The 20,533-nt window shown below is 42.8% G+C and overlaps 1 protein-coding gene across 2 annotated transcripts; it reads right to left on the reverse strand.

Annotated features, from left to right (window-relative positions):
• Positions 1–689: 689 nt before the first annotated feature.
• LOC100561373 (solute carrier family 22 member 13) lies at positions 690–20,525 on the reverse strand. 2 transcript variants are annotated; one of them, XM_003221866.4, is made up of 10 exons: positions 18,611–20,525; positions 12,601–12,704; positions 12,318–12,472; positions 11,911–12,079; positions 9,245–9,365; positions 8,271–8,365; positions 6,664–6,878; positions 5,082–5,190; positions 3,710–3,919; positions 690–2,065 (listed from the first exon to the last, which is right to left on the reverse strand). In XM_003221866.4, the coding sequence occupies exons 1-10, from the start codon at positions 18,980–18,982 to the stop codon at positions 1,969–1,971; spliced, it is 1,647 nt and encodes a 548-aa protein (XP_003221914.1). In that variant the 5' UTR covers positions 18,983–20,525; the 3' UTR covers positions 690–1,968. The 2 variants fall into 2 exon arrangements, with proteins under 2 accessions (XP_003221914.1, XP_062814163.1); XM_062958093.1 differs by lacking the exons at positions 11,911–12,079; positions 12,318–12,472.
• Positions 20,526–20,533: the final 8 nt, after the last annotated feature.

Consider the following 20,533-nt stretch of genomic DNA (forward strand, 5'->3'; position numbering starts at 1 on the left):
GTCGTGTCCGACTCTGGGGGTTGGTGCTCATCTCCATTTCTAAGCCAAAGAGCCGGCGTTGTCCGTAGATACCTCCAAGGTCATGTGGCCGGCATGACTGCATGGAGTGCCGTTACCTTCCCACTGGAGCGGTACCTATTGATCTACTCACATTGGCATGTTTTCGAAGTGCTAGGTTGGCAGAAGCTGGAGCTAACAGCGGGCGCTCACTCCGCTCCCCGGATTTGAACCTGGGACCTTTCAGTCTGCAAGTTCAGCAGCTCAGCGGTTTAACACACTGAACCACCACTGTTCTTAGCTGAGAGTAAAGTAGCTGATTGGGAGACAGTGATCAGGCATTCATTTTAAAATTATTGTTATTTTAAACACAAGTAAAGGTAAAGGTAAAGGTTTCCCCTGACGTTAAGTCCAGTCATGTCTGACTCTGGGGGTTGGTGCTCATCTCCATTTCTAAGCCGAAGAACCGGCGTTGTGCGTAGACACCTCCAGGGCCATGTGGCCGGCATGACTGCATGGAGCACCATTACCTTCCTGCCTGGAGCGGTACTTATTGATCTACTCACATTGGCATGTTTTCGAACTGCTAGGTTGGCAGGAGCTGGAGCAACAGCGGGTGCTCAATCCGCTCTCGGGATTTGAACCTGGGACCTTACACAAGTAGAATGATACAAATCTCAATAACAATCCCGCGAGGTTAAATTTATTTATTTATTTATTTATTTACAGCATTATATTCCGCCCTTCTCACCCCGAAGGGGACTCAGGATGGATCACATTACACATATAGGCAAACATTCAATGCCTTTTAACATAGAACAAAGACAAACAAACATAGGCTCCGAGCGGGGCTCGAAATCATGACCTCCTGGTCAGAGTGATTCATTGCAGTGATTCATTGCAGCTGCTCTCCAGCCTGAGCCACAGCCCGAGCCCACAAATAATGATATTCCGCTTACAATTCTTGCTCAATTTGATATGGTCTATTTTCTCAACCTAACCATTTCTGCACTTATTTATCACTTGTGTCCATCAGTTTTTCTCCTCTCCCCTTCCCTGGATGATTGATCATTCAGATAATGTAGTCAGTCCAGCAAAGTTGATGGCAGGGATCATCGCTTCAGTGCTGGTGGTCTTTGCTTCTTTAAGAACGCTGACATTTGTCCGCCTGTCTTACCAAGAGATGTGCAAAAGATTTCGGAGGCAATGCTATTAGAATTGTTCCAGAAGTTGAGAGTGACATTTGTAGACAATCCATGTTTTGCAGGCATACAACAAAGTTAGAAGGACAATAGCTTTACAAACAAGCATCTTGTATCCCTACAAATGTCCGATCTTCAAACACTTTCTGCTTCACTAGATAAAATGCTGCACTCACAGAACTCAGTTTTAAAAGGTAGTTAATAAAATGGGGAGTCATTTGCATTTCACAATTTTAGCACTGATTCCATTTTAATTGCTATGGTGTGACTGTGTGAAATCCTAGGGTTGATAGTTTGGTGAAGCATGAGAGAAGCTTTCTGTCCCCAAAATGCAAATTCCAGGTTTTACATATGTCAGAACCAGGCCTTCAACAGGCAAAGATAATACTATATTTTGCTAATGGAAATGGGCCCATGGTATTCTTGAAAGTATAAACAAAAACCTCAAAGAAAGCAGGGTGGTGCTGTTGGTGGTGTAACTGGCATATACAATATGTCTCTGATATTTACTGGCGTTTCATTGATTCCCAAATCCATGGATGCTCATGTCCCAATATATACAATGGCATAGTAAAATGGCACTCCCTTATATAAAATGGCAAAAATCAAAGAATATTTTTGTGGGGAGTGATATTTTCAAGCTGCAGGTGGTTGAATCCATGGATGCTGAATCTGTGGATATGGAATGCCGACTATAGATATCTCTCGTCCACACTTTTGCAATGAGAAATTTCCACCAATGTACATTGCTACTGCTTAAAGGACCAACTTAGAACCGAGTCGTCTTTATCTGTATACTGATGACATTGTCTTCATTTGGCTTTAAATGTCCATTTTCCAAAACTCTGGTGTCTGTCTTGCTGGGTCTAAATGGAAGGAAACAAGGTTTAAAAGGAGGGATTAGGATTCTCTGCATGCAATATTTTGCTCAAAATAGCTTTGCAGAAATGGTGGGATTGTAAAATATTAGAGATAACCAGGGAGGTCATCGACTCCATTGCTTCTTAAACCGTGGGTCCTAACCCCAAATAGGGTCCACTTTGCTCAATGTTTGGCAACAGTAAAAGTTTTCTGAAGGTTTCTTATGACTGTTTAAGATATTTGGATCAATCTGTTAAGCAATCTTTATGTTGAAAGATGCTTCAGCTGTACTTCATTTAAAAAGAAAATCAACCTGTCTTGCAAATGCTGATATCTATATATACAGGGTCACATAAAAATTTATCGGGCCAAAAGGCCAAATTTATTGAGTGGGAAAGTTTGAGAAGTCCTGGTCTAGCCCACAGAGCATCCTTTGCAAAACACCAACCCGTTCTGCCTGGACACCATCCGCAAATGAGAATCAATCTCTTTTGGTAAGCACCCTATATGGAATGGCTTCAGGTAGAAGATATCTGGGCCCCTAATCCCAGAAAATACGGGATGCTGCCATTATATATTTCCCTATACAAAGAACATCACAATAGTCCTATGCGAAGAACATCATAATAGTCAAAGGGTATAGAATAAACACAGTTTGACACCACTTGAACTGCCATGGCTGAATATTGTGGAGTTTGTAGTTTTGCATCGTCTTTAGCCTTCTCTGCCAAAAAATACAGGTGCCAGTATTTCATAACATTGAGCCATGGCAGTACAAGTGCTGTCAAACTGCCAGGCTGTGCCGCAACTGGTTAACAGCCCACAGTAATAGATCACTGCTGACTGAAAGGTCATGAGTTCGAAGCCCACGTCGGATTGAGCACCCAACCGTTTAATTGCCTAGCTTACTATCCACCTAAGCAATTCGAAAACAGCTGCAGCTGTGAGTAGAGAAACTTAGGGACCACTTAATGTGGGGAAGTTGATTTAATTTAAAAGGTAAAGGTAAAGGTAAAGGTAAAGGTTTCCCCTGACGTTAAGTCCAGTCATGTCTGACTCTGGGGGTTGGTGCTCATCTCCATTTCTAAGCCGAAGAGCCAGCGTTGTCCATAGACACCTCCAAGGTCATGTGGCTGGCATGACTGCATGGAATGCAGTTACCTTCCCGCCGGAGCGGTACCTATTGATCTACTCACATTTGCATGTTTTTGAACTGCTAGGTTGGCAGGAGCTTGAGCTAACTGCTCCCGGGATTTGAACCTGGCACCTTTCGGTCTGCAAGTTCAGCAGCTCAGCGCTTTAACGCACTTCGCCACCGGGGCTCCTTTAATTTAATTTAATTTAATTTACGACACCATAAAACTGCCGGCGAGCAAAGAGCAAGGAGGAAATACTACAATCAAAAGACTTGACATCATCATGGATGAGGTGACAGCACCCCTTGTGGCCAGAATTGAGCATAACCTCCTGAAGCTGGAAAATGTTGAATTATCTCTACTGTCTGTCTGTATGTATGTTGTATGTCTAATAATGGCATTGAGTGTTTGCCATTCTACATTGTAAATGCACTTGTTATTACCAAGTGTAGGATTTATCTCCCTTCCATGGATTATAGGGAAAATCACATTCAAGTTGCAGAGAGCACTCACTTCTGGTTGCCTATAACATCATCCATGTAATCTGGAAGTTCTTTTCCCTGTGTTTCTGGCAGAAAGAAGGTAAGGATCCCAGCCCCGATGGCCGTGCCTCCAAAAATCAGCAAAGGGATGGAGGGGTGGTATTTCTCCAAGAGACGAGCCAGCGGTGAACTTACGGCGGCCACCCTGGCCACCGTCTGGCACACGGCAATTCCAACCTGTCTATGAAGGAGGAAACAAAGCAGGAGGTGACATGTGGATGTAGCAATGTTTTCTTACGACTGCTGGTTCTGTTGGCATATTTCCCAGTTTCTATATTTGGATAGCATTTTGTATTCTAGGAAATCTAGAAATTGTGCTTTTGGAAGAGAAACTGATCAAGAAAGAGAGAGAGAGAGAGCGAAATCAAGAGCATTGTGTAGGTTCTCTTCCAAAAGCACTATGTCCTATTTGCCCAATCCTAGTCTAGAGTATAGACTGCAAATTATTATGTGTTTGTATGTATGCATAACTAACTAGATATATAAAGAGAGAGATAAAATACAGCTTGACTATCCCTTATCAGAAATGCTTGGGACCAGAAGTGTTTTGGTTTTCAGATTATTTTTTTTTCAGATATTAGAATAACGATATTTGCATATACACATCATGGAGATGGGATTCGGGTCTAAACACAAAATTCATTTATGCTCCATATACAACTTATACACATAGCCTGTAAGTAATGCAATGTTTTTGTGTATGAAACAAAGTTTGTGTCCAGTGAACCTTCAGAAAACAAAGGCATTGCTCATCTCCACCAACTGTTTGAGCGATCTTAAAGCATTTTGAATTCTGGAATTCCAGGTAAGGAATACTCAAACTGTACCAGTGTATCGTTCAAGCTTCCATGCCAACCTATATCCCCAAGTGTTTGAGTCCATTTTAAATGATTGTTAAAAATCATATAAATATCCTAAAATTGTACATAATTATTTCATCACATAATAGTTGCACCCCCATTTTTTCAGAGCCAAAAATTGTATTTTCATTTTCCTCACATAATAGTCACACCCCCATTCCAGGCTGATTTTCCATCCTTTCCTTCTTTCTCGGAAGACAAAGCAGTTTAAAAACTACAAAATGGAGGCCTCTGAAGCTCTCTGTTTCTTCCAAACCTTCTGATAATTAATCTCATGCATGTTTATATCTGTGTATGTGTGTGTGTAGTTAATAATAACTTTATTTTGTACCCTGCCTCCATCTCTCCAAAAGGGACTTGGAGTGGCTTACATATGGCACAAAGTGCCCAAAACAACACATAAAATAAACACACAGTACAATACAAAATAAAACCACTCGTATATAAAATAACAATTTGAACTCAGAACATAATTTGCCTCACCGGATAACCGTCGGGAACAGCTCAGTGGTGTACACATAGGATGTAGTGAAGGACCCAGAAATGGTGAACTTCCCAATGACAGCCAGCACTGTTATTACCACCGGCAGGTCTAAGAGGAAAGCCAAAGTTTCTGTCTGAAAGAGCAGAACACTTGGGGAAGGAAAAAGCACAAGAGAAGAACACATAGGAAGACAACACAAGATTCCCAACCTATTCACAGAAAGGCAGAAAACCTCATTAAGGAATCAAATGCTTGTGTGAAAGACAGAAAAACTCTTCCCCGTGAACCAGGAAAGCAAGCCTTCCCGTTTCCACAGAAGTCTTCAAACCATCTGCACATTATTCATTTGGATATCTGGAGGAGGACAGGAACCACTGCAAGCTGTTTGCATGGATTACACAGAGCAATGTGCAAGTTGGTGGCACAGAACTGCAAGGTATAGAATCATGGAGTTGGAGAGACCCCAAGGGACAATCCAGTCCTGCCCAATCTGCCTGAAAGGAAGACATGATCCAGTCTGTTTAAAAATCTCCAGAAAGGGAAACTTCACCAGACTCCAATGCAGCTTGTTCCACCATCAAACACCTCTGCTCATCAGCAGGTTCTTCAGATGGTCAGAGGAATTTCTCTTTCTGCAATTTAAATCTATTGTTCTACATCCCAGTGTTCACAACCTGCCTTCTCCCCAGTGTGACATCCTTTCAAACATTTAAACATGGCTCTCATGTCCCCTTTTCTCAGCCTTCTTTTCCCAAATCAAAACATCTCCAGCTCCTTAAACTGCTCCTCAAAGGGCTTGGCTTCTAGAACTTTGACCATTTTGGTCACCTTTCCAGCTTGTCAATGTCCTTGCTGAATTGTATTGCCCAAAACTAGATCCAGTATCCCAAGTGAGGTCTGACTATTGCTTCTCTCAGTCTGTACTGCTATTGATGAAGCCTAGAGTCTCATCAGCACTTTTTAAGTTGCAAAACACACTGTGAAGTCATGTTTAGCTTGTCATCTAAATGTTCACATCTACCATTTTCAAGCCAAGTGCTACCCATGTTATATTCGTGCATTTCATTTTTTCCCCCTACCTAAATGTAGGTAAAGATTTGCAGTTTGGAGAGTCAGAGCTTATCAGATGCTATGAAACCTTTCCCAATTAATAAACTACATGGGAAAGGACCACCTTCTCTCAAAAAAGAAGATGGTCACATACCAAAACAAAGGATGGTCTGGTTAGATTTTCTTTGCTGACTATAGATTGGGCACAATCATCCAACTGTGGCTCAAGGAAATCAGTAATTAGGGCTCAAATGAGGCTGACAAGTACTTATAGCCAGACCAAAAAGAGTCCAAAAAACTCCTTCAGCCTAGAGGGACCTCAGTTGGGAATGTCAACAAGCAAATAAACTGATTTGGAGTCTCTACAATGTCAGACTTGCCCCTCTCCCCAAACAGGTTTGCCCATTCAACCCTTCCTCAATTCACTACATACAAATGGCATGCCCTTGGGAAACATCTGGCATGTGGTGTGGTTCAAGGCAAGTCATGTAAGACATCTTCCCTTCAGCATGGCCTTATCGTGATTCTTACCCTTCGGGATTACGGGGATGAGAAGGCAAACCGCTCCTCCCAGGAGCAAGAAGAAAGACTGGCATTTTTTCCTCCCCAGACACCGCATCACAAAGAAAGTGCAGCTACGGCCTGGTATTTCAACTGCCCCAAAGATAAGCTGGGTCAGGTAGATATTCAAGCCAAAACTACCCACATTCAGGCTTAAGCCGTAGTATGCCAAACTGTTGGCAAACCTGTAAAGCAGAGAGTTGAGTAAAAATATGTATAAAAGGGTACAGTGAGCAACGCAAGTCCAACAAATGCCACACAGGATCCTTTTCATTTGCAATTTATTGCTTCGGCACTGAGAAAGAAAGTTTCTAACCTTCAAGGAATTCAATATGTCTTTTTAAAAATTCACAGAATGTTGATAAGATTTCCCATCTTATATTTTAACATATGGAGATGCTTTATACATTATCAAACCATGGACTTGCATATATTTCATCTTCCTGCAGCTCTCGAAGGTCTCGGATAGAGAGATGTCTTTCCAAAACTATTTACTGGGATCAAAGAGAGATGCCTTGTGCTAAATGAGGGCATTGGTTTGTCTGGTCCTGTATTGTCAGGGGCAAAAGATAACACTGGCCAGCTCACATTTTGGTGCCTCAAATTTTAGACCTGTTTCTGGATATATTTGACCTGGTGCGTCCAAAAGGTTTTCCATTATCAGCTCTAGTTTTTGAGATACAGAACATATTTATTTATTTATTTATTTATTTATTTATTTATTTATTTATTTATTTATTTATTTACAGTATTTATATTCCGCCCTTCTCACCCCGAAGGGGACTCAGGGCAGATCACATTACACATATAAGGCAAACATTCAATGCCTTAACATAGAACAATGACAAGACAAACATGGGGCTCCGAGCTAGCCTCGAACTCATGACCTCTTGGTCAGAGTGATTTGTTGCAGCTGGTTGCTCAACAGCCTGCACCACAGCCCAGCCCGGCCATCTACCAGTTGCCATTTGCTTGACCATAGAAAATCATGAAAACATATTTCATATATTGGATATAGTCTATCCAATGCAATTTTCTGAATCAGCACCTTGTGTAATGATAGATTAAGAGCATTATCACATCATTCAGGCCAATGGCTATAGCATCAGGATCATAGTACTGCCAATGATGGCTTACCATATGTCATTGTTGCTCTTCTGTTCTTGCCATGACGATTTTTAAAAGCAATTGTTTTCAATTTATATGTTCTAAGCTTTGTACAATGTTTTTATTATGTATTGCTAAGGGATTTAATTGTGTTCTTGATTTTTATTGAATTTGTTTGGGCATTGAATTTTGCCAGTTTTGTAAGCCGCCTTGAGTCTCCTCGGGTGAGAAAGGCGGGGTTAAAATGTTGTAAATAAATAAATAAATTGCCTACCCCCCCCCCTCTATCAATGCTATGGTATCCTGGGAGGTGTAGTTTTACAAGGTCTTTATTTAGCCTTTGCTGCCAAAGAGTGTTGGAGCCCCACCAAACTACAACTCCCAAGATTCCATACCAGTTAAAGTGGTGTCAAACTGCATCAATTCTACTGTGTAGATGCACCCATAGTAAGACGCAAGAGAATGCTTACCAAACTGTTGATATAAGGAAAGTCACTTTCCTTAGGTGGGAATGTCTCGCGAGGTCCAGAATACTTCTAGACTTGGCCTCCTTTTCTGGCTTCAGCTATTGATAAGAAATGATAGAAAAGAAAAGAAGAGAAAAGCAAGTCAACTTCAGCTGCCATGCCTCTACCCCCGAATGCCCCATTTCAGTCCATACTTTCTTGGTTATGCGGGAATATTTCTGTGGAACAATCTAGAGTACTGGATAACCACAACTCGTTACATACTCTTTCTCTGTAATTGCATATTTGCAGCCTTGTTGAACTTTGCCATCTAGTGGTGAGCTGAAATCACCATTTGTGTCTCTCTGTTTTCCGTTTCCCTTGTGTACTTTTTCAAGAGGACACAAATCAAGGTTTGCTTTTTGAGAAAATAATATAGTCAACTTTCTACAGGATTAGAGGCAGAAGACCCCCATGAATATGAAAAACAGTGAATAATGGATTTTTTGTGTGTGTCAGGGGCAACTTGAGAAACTGCAAGTTGCTTATGGTGTGAGACAATTGTCCACCTACAAGGATGTTGCCCAGGGCATGTCAGAATGTTTTTGATATTTTTACCATCCTTGTAGGAGGCTTCTTTCATGTCCCTGCATGGAGCTAGAGCTGACAAAGGAAGCTCATCAGCATTCTCCCCAGGTTGGATTCAAACCAGCAACCTTCAGGTCAGCAACCTAACCTTCAAGTCATTAGTCCTGCTGGCACAAGGGTTTAACCCAATGCACTACCGGGGGCTCCTAGTGAATAAAGAATAATTTTTTTAAAACTTCAGAGTAAGCTGTATACGATGGGATTTGAGATCCTGGGTCCAAACCCTAGTGGATACCAAGGGCCCTCAGTATTCTATAATAATAGAGTGAAATCATAATACAAGCAACAATATAAATCTGGTAGACCAAGAGAGGCCTACAAAGGTTTTTAGCATGTTGGTTGAAGTTCACCTGATCTAAAGTTTTCGGTGGGATGCTTCTTTTATTCACTGCAGCTGCCTTCTGGAAGAGCTTTTTCGCTTCTTCAATCCTCCCTTTTGTTACCAACCAACGGGGAGATTCTGGAAGGACCCTGAGAAATGTACAGATAATCAGTTTCAGTGTTGTCTCCTGAGTGCTGGAATGTTTGTCTTTCTTATTTTTATTTGTTGCATTGCTTCTCTCAACCAGTATGTTATAGTGTTTTGAGCACTGGACTATGATTCTAGAGACCAGGATTCAAATCGCCACTCAGCTATGGAAACCGATTGGGTGTCCTTGGGCAAGTCACACTCTTGGAGAAAAAGGACTTCCTAAGTGTCAAAGTGACATAAATCAGTGATAGACTTGTTTTCCCACCCTTGGGTTTCCACTTATCATTTTAGGTTCTGTGAATGGGCACACTCATGATCCCAGGTTCCCATGGCTTCCCCTAATGTCCTCGTTCCACCTATGGACTTCTGCAAGGAGACTACAGAGGTGCCTGATAATGCCCATGTAAATGGAATCGTGAATCTCATCAAGGATTTATCTTAACTTGAAAGGCATAATCCAAGGTACAGAACTTATTTTGGGGGTAGAGCTGCACACCTTGGGTAGAGCTATTAACGTTCAATCTAAAACCCATGACAAATGTACTTCATTCCTAACACAAACACCCACAAGCCCAACAACAAGTGTTGCTCTATTCATAATATTAAAAAAATTGAGTGCACTTCGTGAGTATCCACATTCCATTTTCTATCCAAACCAATTCCATTTTGCATCTGCAACAGGGTTCCACTTAAGGAGGTAACTGCCCAAGCCCAAACATAGGCAGACAATCCTGAGTAGAGCCTGGAAGATGACCGTGGGATGAGAAGGATGAATGAAAAACAGTGTGGAAGCTTGGAGGTGGTTGTGAAGGGATAGTAGAGCTGTGGAGCAGGGAAAAGGGCAAGAATAGCTGGGAAGTGGGTGGGAGAATGGGGAAAGAAGGCTGGAAGGACAGATGAGAGAAATTGTTGAAAGGGAAACCACTGGAAAAGGAACGAAGGAGTGAACTGAAGCTTGTTTGGCGTTGAAGCCTCTGGACATATTGTGGACTCAAATAAGTAACAGCTGCAATATGAGTAAGGGCTGGCATAAAACTGAAGGTTTTGGATAAGAAATTAGCCAGGCTTGGATATACAGTGTTCCCTCGCTACTTCGCGGTTCACTTTTCGCTCCACCTGCTGTTTCGCAGGTTTTCAATTAATATTAATGTGCACATTTATAGCAGTATTTATAGTGGATTTTTGTGGTGTGCAAAGGGTTTTGGAAAGGGGGTAAGGGAGAAATAAAGGGAGAGGGGAAGGGGAGGGAAGGGTTGGAAATAAAAAAGGGTTATTTAGTTTCCATTCTTCTTCTCTGCCGGTGTACTGTATATTATAGCTGCTAAAATAAAGTATAGACTGCATTGTAGTAAGTGGTCTGTGGTTTGCTCTCCTCCACACATAGAATAATTATAATGTCCCTACTTCGCGGATTTTCACTTATTGCGGGTGGTCCTGGAACGTAACCCCTGCGATAAGTGAGGGAAGTAAAGGTAAAGTTTTCCCCTGACGTTAAGTCCAGTCATGTCTGACTTTGTGGGTTGGTGCTCATCTCCATTTCTAAGCCAAAGAGCCGGCGTTGTCCGTAGACACCTCCAAGGTCATGTGGCCGGCATGACTGCATGGAGCGCCTTTACCTTCCTGTTGGAGCAGTACCTATTGATCTACTCACATTGGCATATTTTCGAACTGCTAGGTTGGCAGGAGCTGGAGAACACTGTAATAATACAAGAAGCCATCTAGTGGCTACTTGTATTATAACTTCATTGTGCTGAAGACTACCAAATAAAAACTACTTGCTCTTGGACCGCAAGAAGATCAAACCAGTCAATTCTCCAGGAAACAATGCCCGACTGCTCACTGGAGGGAAGGATATTAGAGGCAAAGATGAAGTACTTTGGACACATCATGAGAAGACAGGAAAGCTTGGAGAAGAGAATGATGCTGGGGGGAAAAGAAGGAAAAAGGAAGAGGGGTCAACCCAGGCCAAGATGAATGGATATTCAATGGTCGACAGGGAGCTCTAGCATGGGTTGGTCCATGAAGTCATGAAGAGTCGGAAACGACTGAACAAATAAACAACAACAACTTGCTCTTGGGGATTTTGTGTCTTCCCAAGTATGCAGGCCAATGGTTTCAAGGTTCCCTTTACTATGGAGGTAAGCCAACCTGTGGCAGGATCCAAACCTATTCCTTTTTTATTCAAGTCAGCTTGATTAGGTTGCAAAACCAATTCTATTTTGTATTCAAACCAGCTTCATTTTCTATCCAAGCCAACTCCATTTTGTATTCTAACTAATTCAATTTTGCATCTAGTACAACTACACTTTGTATCCAAACCAACTCCATTTTGCATCCAAAACAATGACATTTTGTATCTAAACTACTCCATTTATTTGTTTTCGTCTAACCCAGTGCTTCTCAAACGATGGACTTCCAAGTGTTTTGACTTCAACTCCCAAACATCCTTGCCAATTTGGCCAGCGTTGAAGGACTCTAGGCACTGACATCCCAAACACCTGGAGGGCCAAAGTTTGAGGATTCCTGCTCTGATCCATTACTCACCATACATAAAAAAAGAGGGCAAGAACGGGGGCAGAACCTACAATCTGCAGCTTCCTCCAGTCTCGAATGGCATAAGCTAAGCCTGCCAGCACCATCTGCCCTACTGAAAAGCCAACATGGTTGATGATCAATGGCAGTGGACGATAGGCTGTTCCGACCCATTCAGCGCCTACGGATCATGAAAATAATTACATGGAGTATGGGAATTCAAGCAATCACACGTGTACTTTCACCTATGACAACACAACAGGCATTTTTAGCTCAGCTTTTATCATGACACAGACCTTTAAGAGAGCATGCAAAAATGTAGTGGGTTGAGCACTGGACTATCACACTAGAAAACAGGGTTCAACTACAGGGTTCCCGACTATATGTCGCTTTATTTTCAAACATTTCCCAGGTCCTACCTAGAGCCATGCCACTGATTAAGACACCAGAAATGGATATGCCCACAATAAATCGGAGAGCAACATGGACGATGAAATTTGGAACAAAAGTGATCGCAACGCCAGCTATGCCTTGAATGAGCATTGCCAACAAAGTAACTGGGCGCCGACCAAACCTGAGAGGGGGAAGAAACACATTTAAACAGGTTCAGAAACCTAGTCCAAAAAGTATAACTTTTTCTAAAGGCAACACATTATCAAGCTTAATTCTGGGATCCTTCTAACTAACCGCTGTCTCCTTTACCTGTCGCTTAATGCACTGAACACCAGGGCTCCCGCCAGATTTCCCAAAATGAAAATGGATTGTGAGATGCTGTTCAAATCTTTCCGGTCACAAACAAGGTCAAACTGAAGAAAGGGAAAGAAAGGCAGTTTACTCAGAGGGAACTCAAGGAGGTCATACCAATCTGGCAGACGTAGTCCCGATGAATCCCTGCCATTTTTTCATCTGCTTTTAAATAAATGTCCTGGTTTCTTTCTCCTCCTCCCACCTTCCCCCTTTCTTCTCAGCCTATTTCAGTTGCTACAAACTGTTGCTAAACTGGAAGACTCTACTGCTTTGAGAAGACTATACGGTGGGTGCAGATCCAAAATTTAAAAAATCCAAAAGACAAAGATATGGTAATGGAGGCAGGGACACTCTTGCTTATTCATCATGTGTTGAGTTTTGTGCAGTGATTTGGGTTGACATTCAGTATTCAAGAGATGCAGGCCCCACACAAAAGTGAAAAAAACAACAACACATTTTAAAAGCCACTATATATATTTTTTGCCAAAAAGAAAATCTCTCTAGGAATCCACAAGTCCTCCAACACAACTCAATAATCAACTTCTGCTAAAAGCTGACCATAGAAACATGCTGGAGGACCCACAGAAGTATTTTAGCAAGGAATCTCTAAATCTTCTCTGTATAGTTAGTTTCTAATAACGAAATATGCAAAAGCTAAGCCCCCAAATGTGGAAGGTTGGCTGTACTTTTGTTTGGTATTTCAATAGAGGGCAAGTTTGTTCAAAACTACTTCTTGTCAATCCTGCCTGACACACATTTGGACTATCCTTAATTGCTATCTGCTGGACATTGACCTTAGGACAACCTACAAGTGCCTTGAGAAGTTTTCTCTCTGGAAAAAACTTATTAATCAAATCCAGCCAAAAACTGGAGGGCGGAGTCTATAAAGAATAAAGCATTGCTAACTAATATTTTAAAAGCAGAATGTTACCTTTAATTTGGTGACTGAAAAGTTGACTATTGATACATATATATTATAAGATCCCTCCTTTCTACAGAAGAAACATTGACTTTTCAAAAACTTTAGTAGTTTAAATAAAGGATGTCAAGATAATAGAGACTAAAACTTGGATGTAACATAATGTTATAAAATGCTTTGTTTACATGCCTTTCACAACATTTTCCCTTTCTGTGATGATTCATTAGATATGTGCTAAAACTTATCTAACTTGAATAATGTTTACTCTTCCCTTCCACTCCCCAATGGTTATTGTGGAAAGTATCAATTTAAAAAAAGAATAAAGCACTGCTACACTGTGTTACATTTGGTCATTCAATAATAATAATAATAATAATCATCATCATCATCATCATCATCATCATCATATCATCATCATCCCAGGTGACAGAAGGATTGATGAGAAGCAACCGGAAAAGCTTGCACAATACGAGGATTTAAAGATCGAATTGTAAAGACTCTGGCACAAGGTGGTCCCAGTGGTGATGGGCACAATGGGCGCAGACCCTGGCCAGCACTTGAAAACAATACCCGAGCTAAACCATCTCCTTGGTTCACCGAGGAGTTGGCAGCGATGAAGCGAAAGAAGAGGGGTCTAGAGCGCGTGTGGCGTTTGAAGCAAAACGAACCAGACCGAGCACGGCTGTGCCTTTATTTAAAGGCATACGCCGCGGCAATAGATGCTGCTAAGAATGTTTTCTTTGCAGCTAATATTGCGTCCGCAAAGAACCGTCCAGCAGAGCTGTTCCGAGTTGTTAGAGGTTTGTTGAATCCCATCTCTCAAGATGGGATCCCTGACAACTTGGCAGCCCGCTGTGAAGCATTTGCTCAGTTCTTTGCGGACAAAGTCGCTCTGATCCGCTCTAGCTTTGACACCATATTAATGGCAGCTTCCGAGGATGTAACACGAGCACCTGCTTGTCCTATTTTGATGGATTCATTTCAATTGGTTGAGCTCGAGGATGTGGACAAGGTGCTTGGAGAGGCAAGGGCTACCACATGCATCCTAGACCCCTGCCCATCCTGGCTGGTGAGAGAAGCCAGAGGGGGATTGGCCGAGTGGGTGAAGGTGGTGGTGAATGCCTCCCTTCGGGAAGGCATTGTTCCAGCGAGCTTTAAATTGGCTGTGATCAAACCGCTGTTGAAGAAGCCATCACTAGATCCCACTCAATTGGACAGCTATCGGCCTATTTCCAATCTCCCCTTTTTGGGCAAGGTCCTGGAACGTGTGGTGGCTGCGCAACTCCAGGCATTCTTGGTTGACACTGATTTTCTGGATCCGGCGCAGTCTGGCTTCAGGCCGGGGCATGGCACCGAGACAGCCTTGGTTGCCTTAGTCGATGATCTACGCCGGGAACTGGACAGGGGGAGTGTGTCCCTGCTGGTTCTGCTGGACCTCTCAGCAGCCTTCGATACCGTCGATCACGGTATCCTTCTGGGACGCCTCGCGGGAATGGGACTTGGAGGTACTGTTCTGCAGTGGCTCCACTCATTCCTGGAGGGTCGGTCCCAGATGGTGTCATTGGGGGACGCCTGCTCGGCCCCACAACCGTTGACTTGTGGGGTCCCGCAGGGGTCAGTACTGTCCCCCATGTTGTTTAACATCTACATGAAGCCGTTGGGAGAGATCATCCGGAGTTTCGGGGTCCGGTGTCATCTGTACGCAGATGATGTCCAGCTCTGTCACTCCTTCCCACCTGTCACTAAGGAGGCTGTCCAGGTCCTGAACCGGTGTCTGGCCGCTGTGTCGGACTGGATGAGGGCTAACAAATTGAAACTGAATCCAGACAAGACAGAGGTCCTCCTGGTCAGTCGCAGGGCTGAACAGGGAATAGGGTTACAGCCTGTGTTGGACGGGGTCGCACTCCCCCTGAAGACACAGGTTCACAGTCTGGGGGTTCTCTTGGACTCATCGCTGAGCCTGGAGCCTCAGGTTTCAGCTGTGGCCAGGAGAGCCTTCGCACAACTCCGCCTTGTGCGCCAGCTGCGCCCGTTCCTTGGGAGGTCTGACTTGGCCACGGTGGTCCACGCTCTGGTTACAGCTCGTTTGGATTACTGCAACGCGCTCTACGTGGGGCTGCCTTTGAAGACGGCCCGGAAGCTCCAGCTAGTACAACGGGCGGCAGCCAGATTAATAACTGGGGCGGCTTACAGGGAGCGTACTACCCCCCTGCTAAGCCAGCTCCACTGGCTGCCAATATGCTACCGAGCCCAATTCAAAGTGCTGGTTTTGACCTACAAAGCCCTAAACGGTTCTGGTCCAATTTACCTGTCCGAACACATCTCCTCCTATGAGCCCACGAGAACCTTAAGATCATCCGGGGAGGCCCTGCTCTCGATCCCACCGGCCTCACAAGCACGGCTGGTGGGGACGAGAGACAGGGCCTTCTCGGTGGTGGCTCCTCGGCTGTGGAACTCCCTCCCCAGTGACATCCGGCAGGCTCCATCCCTTTTGGGGTTCAGGAAGAAGCTGAAGACCTGGCTATGCGCGCAAGCGTTTAATGAATGAACTCAGTTAGCATTGACATGGATCGGATTAAGGCTTTTGCACAAGGTCTGATGGATGATTGGTATATATATTTTGTGTTGCATTGTTTTAAATTTTTATATATTGTATTTTATTATGTTATTTAATTATTTTAACTGTTTTATTCTTATTTTATTGTATTATGATGTACTGGTAGTGATCCTACCAGTTGTGTAAGCCGCCCTGAGTCCCCTCGGGGAGAAGGGCGGGGTAGAAATATTGGAAATAAATAAATAAATAAATAAATAAACAATCAGCACTGATAAAATTATCATGTGTCTGTTGCAAAAGGCCACCCTACTCGGATATGGACGCATTATTTGCCGATACATCACATAGTCCTTATGATGTCTCATGGGCCATGTAGTCCCCTTCCAAGTACTATTGTGGCAGACGAAGAGGAAAACTTTGGTTTCCCACCGTTTCAGCCAGAATTGGAGCCCTTGCACCTGCAGGATGTTTGCCCTCCAGAAGTCAGCCAAACAAGCCTTGGGCAGAATTCTCCCCCGTTCTCTCGCCGGGATAATTATAATCGAGATAGAGGCGCTAGGGAGGCGAGTCGCCGAAGCGCCAGAATCGCTGCCAGACAATTAGATGATTAAGCCTGTTTCCCTTGGGAAATCTTAAGGAGTCATGCATCTGGACATAGTATGAGTTTCACTTCTTGTTCCCCAGGGAAAGTGTTCTTTGGCGGGAAAACAAGATCCTATATAGGTGTTTTACCGCAAGGAGATCCTTGCGGAGTCAATTCGTCAGCTTCGGGAGTGAGATCGTGTGTGGACTACGCTACTCCTGTTCCTTGTTTCCAGGACCTTGCCACGGACCTTGTTCTAATTCCAAGCCTGCCTTGTTCTCCGGACCTCGCCTCGGACCTCGTTCTCGCTTCTTGTTGCCACGTATCAAGTCTTGTTTGCCAAGAATCTAGTTTGATTCCCAGCCTTGTTGTCAAGCTCCATTGGACTAAAGGACCCTGTCATTTCCCCACACTTTGCTCGGCAAGGTGTGTGTTTCGGTTAATGGATTACAACCTTGGACTCTAATATCTCATATTGGACATTGATTTCCTGGACTATATTTGACCTTTCCTGAAAGGTCTACTTCTGAACTATATTCTTCACTTGTTTTTATTGACTTTATATATTCCTTTAATAAAGATATTAGATAGATTCTGGTCTCTGTGCATGGTTATTGGTGCTCTGCAGCCTGGGTCCTGACAGTCCTAGACACTTGGGAAGTGTCCAAAGTGTCATCCAATACAAAAGCCAGCATAGTGATTATTTTTATTATCTTGCCCTTATTCAGCAGTTTTATATTGTTGTAAATTGTTGGTTTGATTTGTGTAATGTTAAATGTTAATGATGTTTTTATTGTGAATGTATTTTTAATTTGTTTGTTGTGAAATTTGGGATAGGCCCCATGTTAGCCGCCCCAAGTCCCTGCGGGGAGATGGAGGCGGGATATAAAAATAAAGTTATTGTTGTTTTTGTTGTTGTTGTTGTTGTTGTTGTTGTTGTTGTCTTGTTTGCTATGTACTCATCTTGTTGTGCATCTAATAATAATAATAATAATAATAATAATAATAATAATAATAATAATTTGAATCCAGACTGAAGTTCTGGAACACAACACACCAGACATCACAGTTGTGGAAAAGAAAAAGGTTTGGATTATTGATGTCACCATACCAGGTGTCAGTCGAATTGATGAAAAACAACAGGAAAAACTCAGCCGCTATCAGGACCTCAAGATTGAATTGCAAAGACTCTGGCAGAAACCAGTACAGGTGGTCCCGGTAGTGATGGGCACATTGGGTGCCGTGCCAAAAGATCTCAGCCGGCATTTGGAAACAATAGACTTTGACAAAATTACAATCTGCCAACTGCAAAAGGCCACCCGACTGGGATCTGCATGCATCATCCGAAAATACATCACACAGTCCTAGACACTTGGGAAGTGTTCGACCTGTGATTTTGTGAAACAAAATCCAGCATATCTATCTTGTTTGCTGTGTCATACAATAATAATAATAACAACAACAACAACAACAATAATACCACCACCACTACCACCACACTCTTCTCCCGGGACTGGGACCCAAAGTGGATAATTCTTATGACTTATTCTCAGGAATTTTGATCATTCTAAGTTCTGTTCCTTTGTATTTCCTTTGTATTCCCCCACATTCATTGGATTTAGAAGCACAGGACCTTCATGGAAGTGGGGACACTATAGTCAACATCCAATTAATTCATTCGGGACCTAGATACGTCCATAAAAGTGTTCTTTCTAGGAAGCTTTAGGTTCTGAAGAAGTTTACGCCTGAGGACGTAGGGATTTCTAGAAAGAGCATATTAATCAAATCTGTCAATAATCAAGTCCACAAAAACGAAACCCGCAAATGTGGAGGCCCATGTACATTGAGATTCTGCACTACTATAGAAGCCTGGAATCCATTCCGGAAGAAAGTAAAACCACCAAACCTGAGTGACCAATGAAGGTTCTCTCTTCGAAGGGTAGACCCATCCCTCTCGACACGTTTCAGTAGCATTGAGGCCATATTGCACAATGGCATCGAGATCCCGTTCCACCGGAGTGAACATGGAACATTCTTCCAGGCTTCCATCGGACTTTCTTGGGAGGGTCAAGTTCAGCCGTTCCTCTTCGGTCAGATTCGAGCCGATGGCGCTGAACCAAGTTGTCCGACAGTAATGAGGTTCTTCGGCAACCATGAATAACTGGCCAAAGATATGAAAGGGGTGGGAAATAGAGTTCAGAGTCAGCAATGCCACCAAGCAATGCTGGAATCGCCCAAAATCATCGAGCGCTTTGATTACTTCCCCAACACCCGACATGGTCAGTCTTTCCAGTTTCAAGTTCACTTTCTTTCCCTTTCTGCCGTCACTGTAATTTACCTCCCAAAATATCCTTCAAATAATTTCTAAAACTAATGTTTAATCCAAAAACAATCTTTGACATGGTGTGACAATCCTAGTTAACACAATCCAGGACAGCTTCAATTCTGCAACCAAGCTGTGTAACCTATTAACCACCTGGCATTCTTGACTTGGACAAGACGATGCATTTCTTGTTGTCTTCCAAAAGCAGTGAACTTCAGCATAACTAGAGATAATGGATTCTTGGCACATCTCGTATGTTAATACTTAAATCCTGACAACATGTGACAAGGTGTCTTTTTTCCCAAAGAAATTGCTGACTTCAAGAGAACTGATGTATCATCTGAGTATGGGACTATGACTCTGGAGAAATGATGCTTTAACCCAGGAACAAAAATCATGTTACATAGTCTAATTCTTATTCCAAAAGTAAACTATTTATTCACGTGGAGAAAGCCTAGAAGACTATTAACTTGGTCTAAACAAGCTTCCAAATAACATGGCACGTATGGAAGAGAAAAATAAAAGAACTGATTTGAGTAATCTGCATCAAATTAGATTAATTTAAGTGTCCAACTTGATTGCAATGTGTGTTTGCTGAGAATATCTTATAACCTGACGTTAATATTGACTTACCTTTGAAAGTCATAATTGTGCTTTCAATTTTTTTCACAAATTTCTTGCTATTCACATGCAGAACAAAGGGGACATTTTAATATATTTTGTATAGCTTGTGGTGTTAAAAGAACGCTTGAGATTAGTGGGATGTTTGGGAAGAAAGTGGCCTCCTTTTCTGGGCTCATGGGCTCACTAGTGAATCCTATGCTCTCACTTCTCCTTTCTCTCCGAATAGGCTTTCTTTTCCCCTTTCCATTGTCACCAGCTGATCTCTGTGTACATTCTGATCTTACTTTTACAAATGTGTACATCACAATATATATTTAAAGGTAAAGGTTTTCCCTTGACATTAAGTATAGTCCGACTCTGTGGTGCTCATCTCAATTTCTAAGCCAAAGAGCCAGCATTGTCCATAGACACCTCCTAGGCCATGTGGCTAGCATGGCTGCATATAGCGTTGTTACCTTCCTGTTGAAGAAGTACCTATTGATCTACTCGTATTTGCACGTTTTCGAACTGCTAGGTTGGCAGAAGCTGGGGTTCACCTCATCCCACAGATTCTAACCGTCGACCTTCCAGTCAGCAAGTTCTGCAGCTTAGTGGTTTAACCCGTTGCGCCACCATGGTTTATATACCGTAAATTTATACACCATAAATGAGGCCACTAGAACCTGAAGAAATGCAAAATAGTTACTGTTAATAACTCTTTCTTGATTGTTCCCTTTAAGAATCAGACAGCTCCCCCCCCCCCAATTGGGAACCAGGGCCCTAAATGGAGTGAATGTGGACTGCCAACTTAGTCTGAAAAATTCCTCAGAGCTTCAACCAATACTTGTCACAGGTATTGTGGGCCTAACTATGAGACCAAAACCACTTTCTTCTATAGTTCCA

The sequence above is a fragment of the Anolis carolinensis genome, chromosome 6 (assembly GCF_035594765.1).
Source record: "Anolis carolinensis isolate JA03-04 chromosome 6, rAnoCar3.1.pri, whole genome shotgun sequence".
NCBI lineage: Eukaryota > Metazoa > Chordata > Lepidosauria > Squamata > Dactyloidae > Anolis > Anolis carolinensis.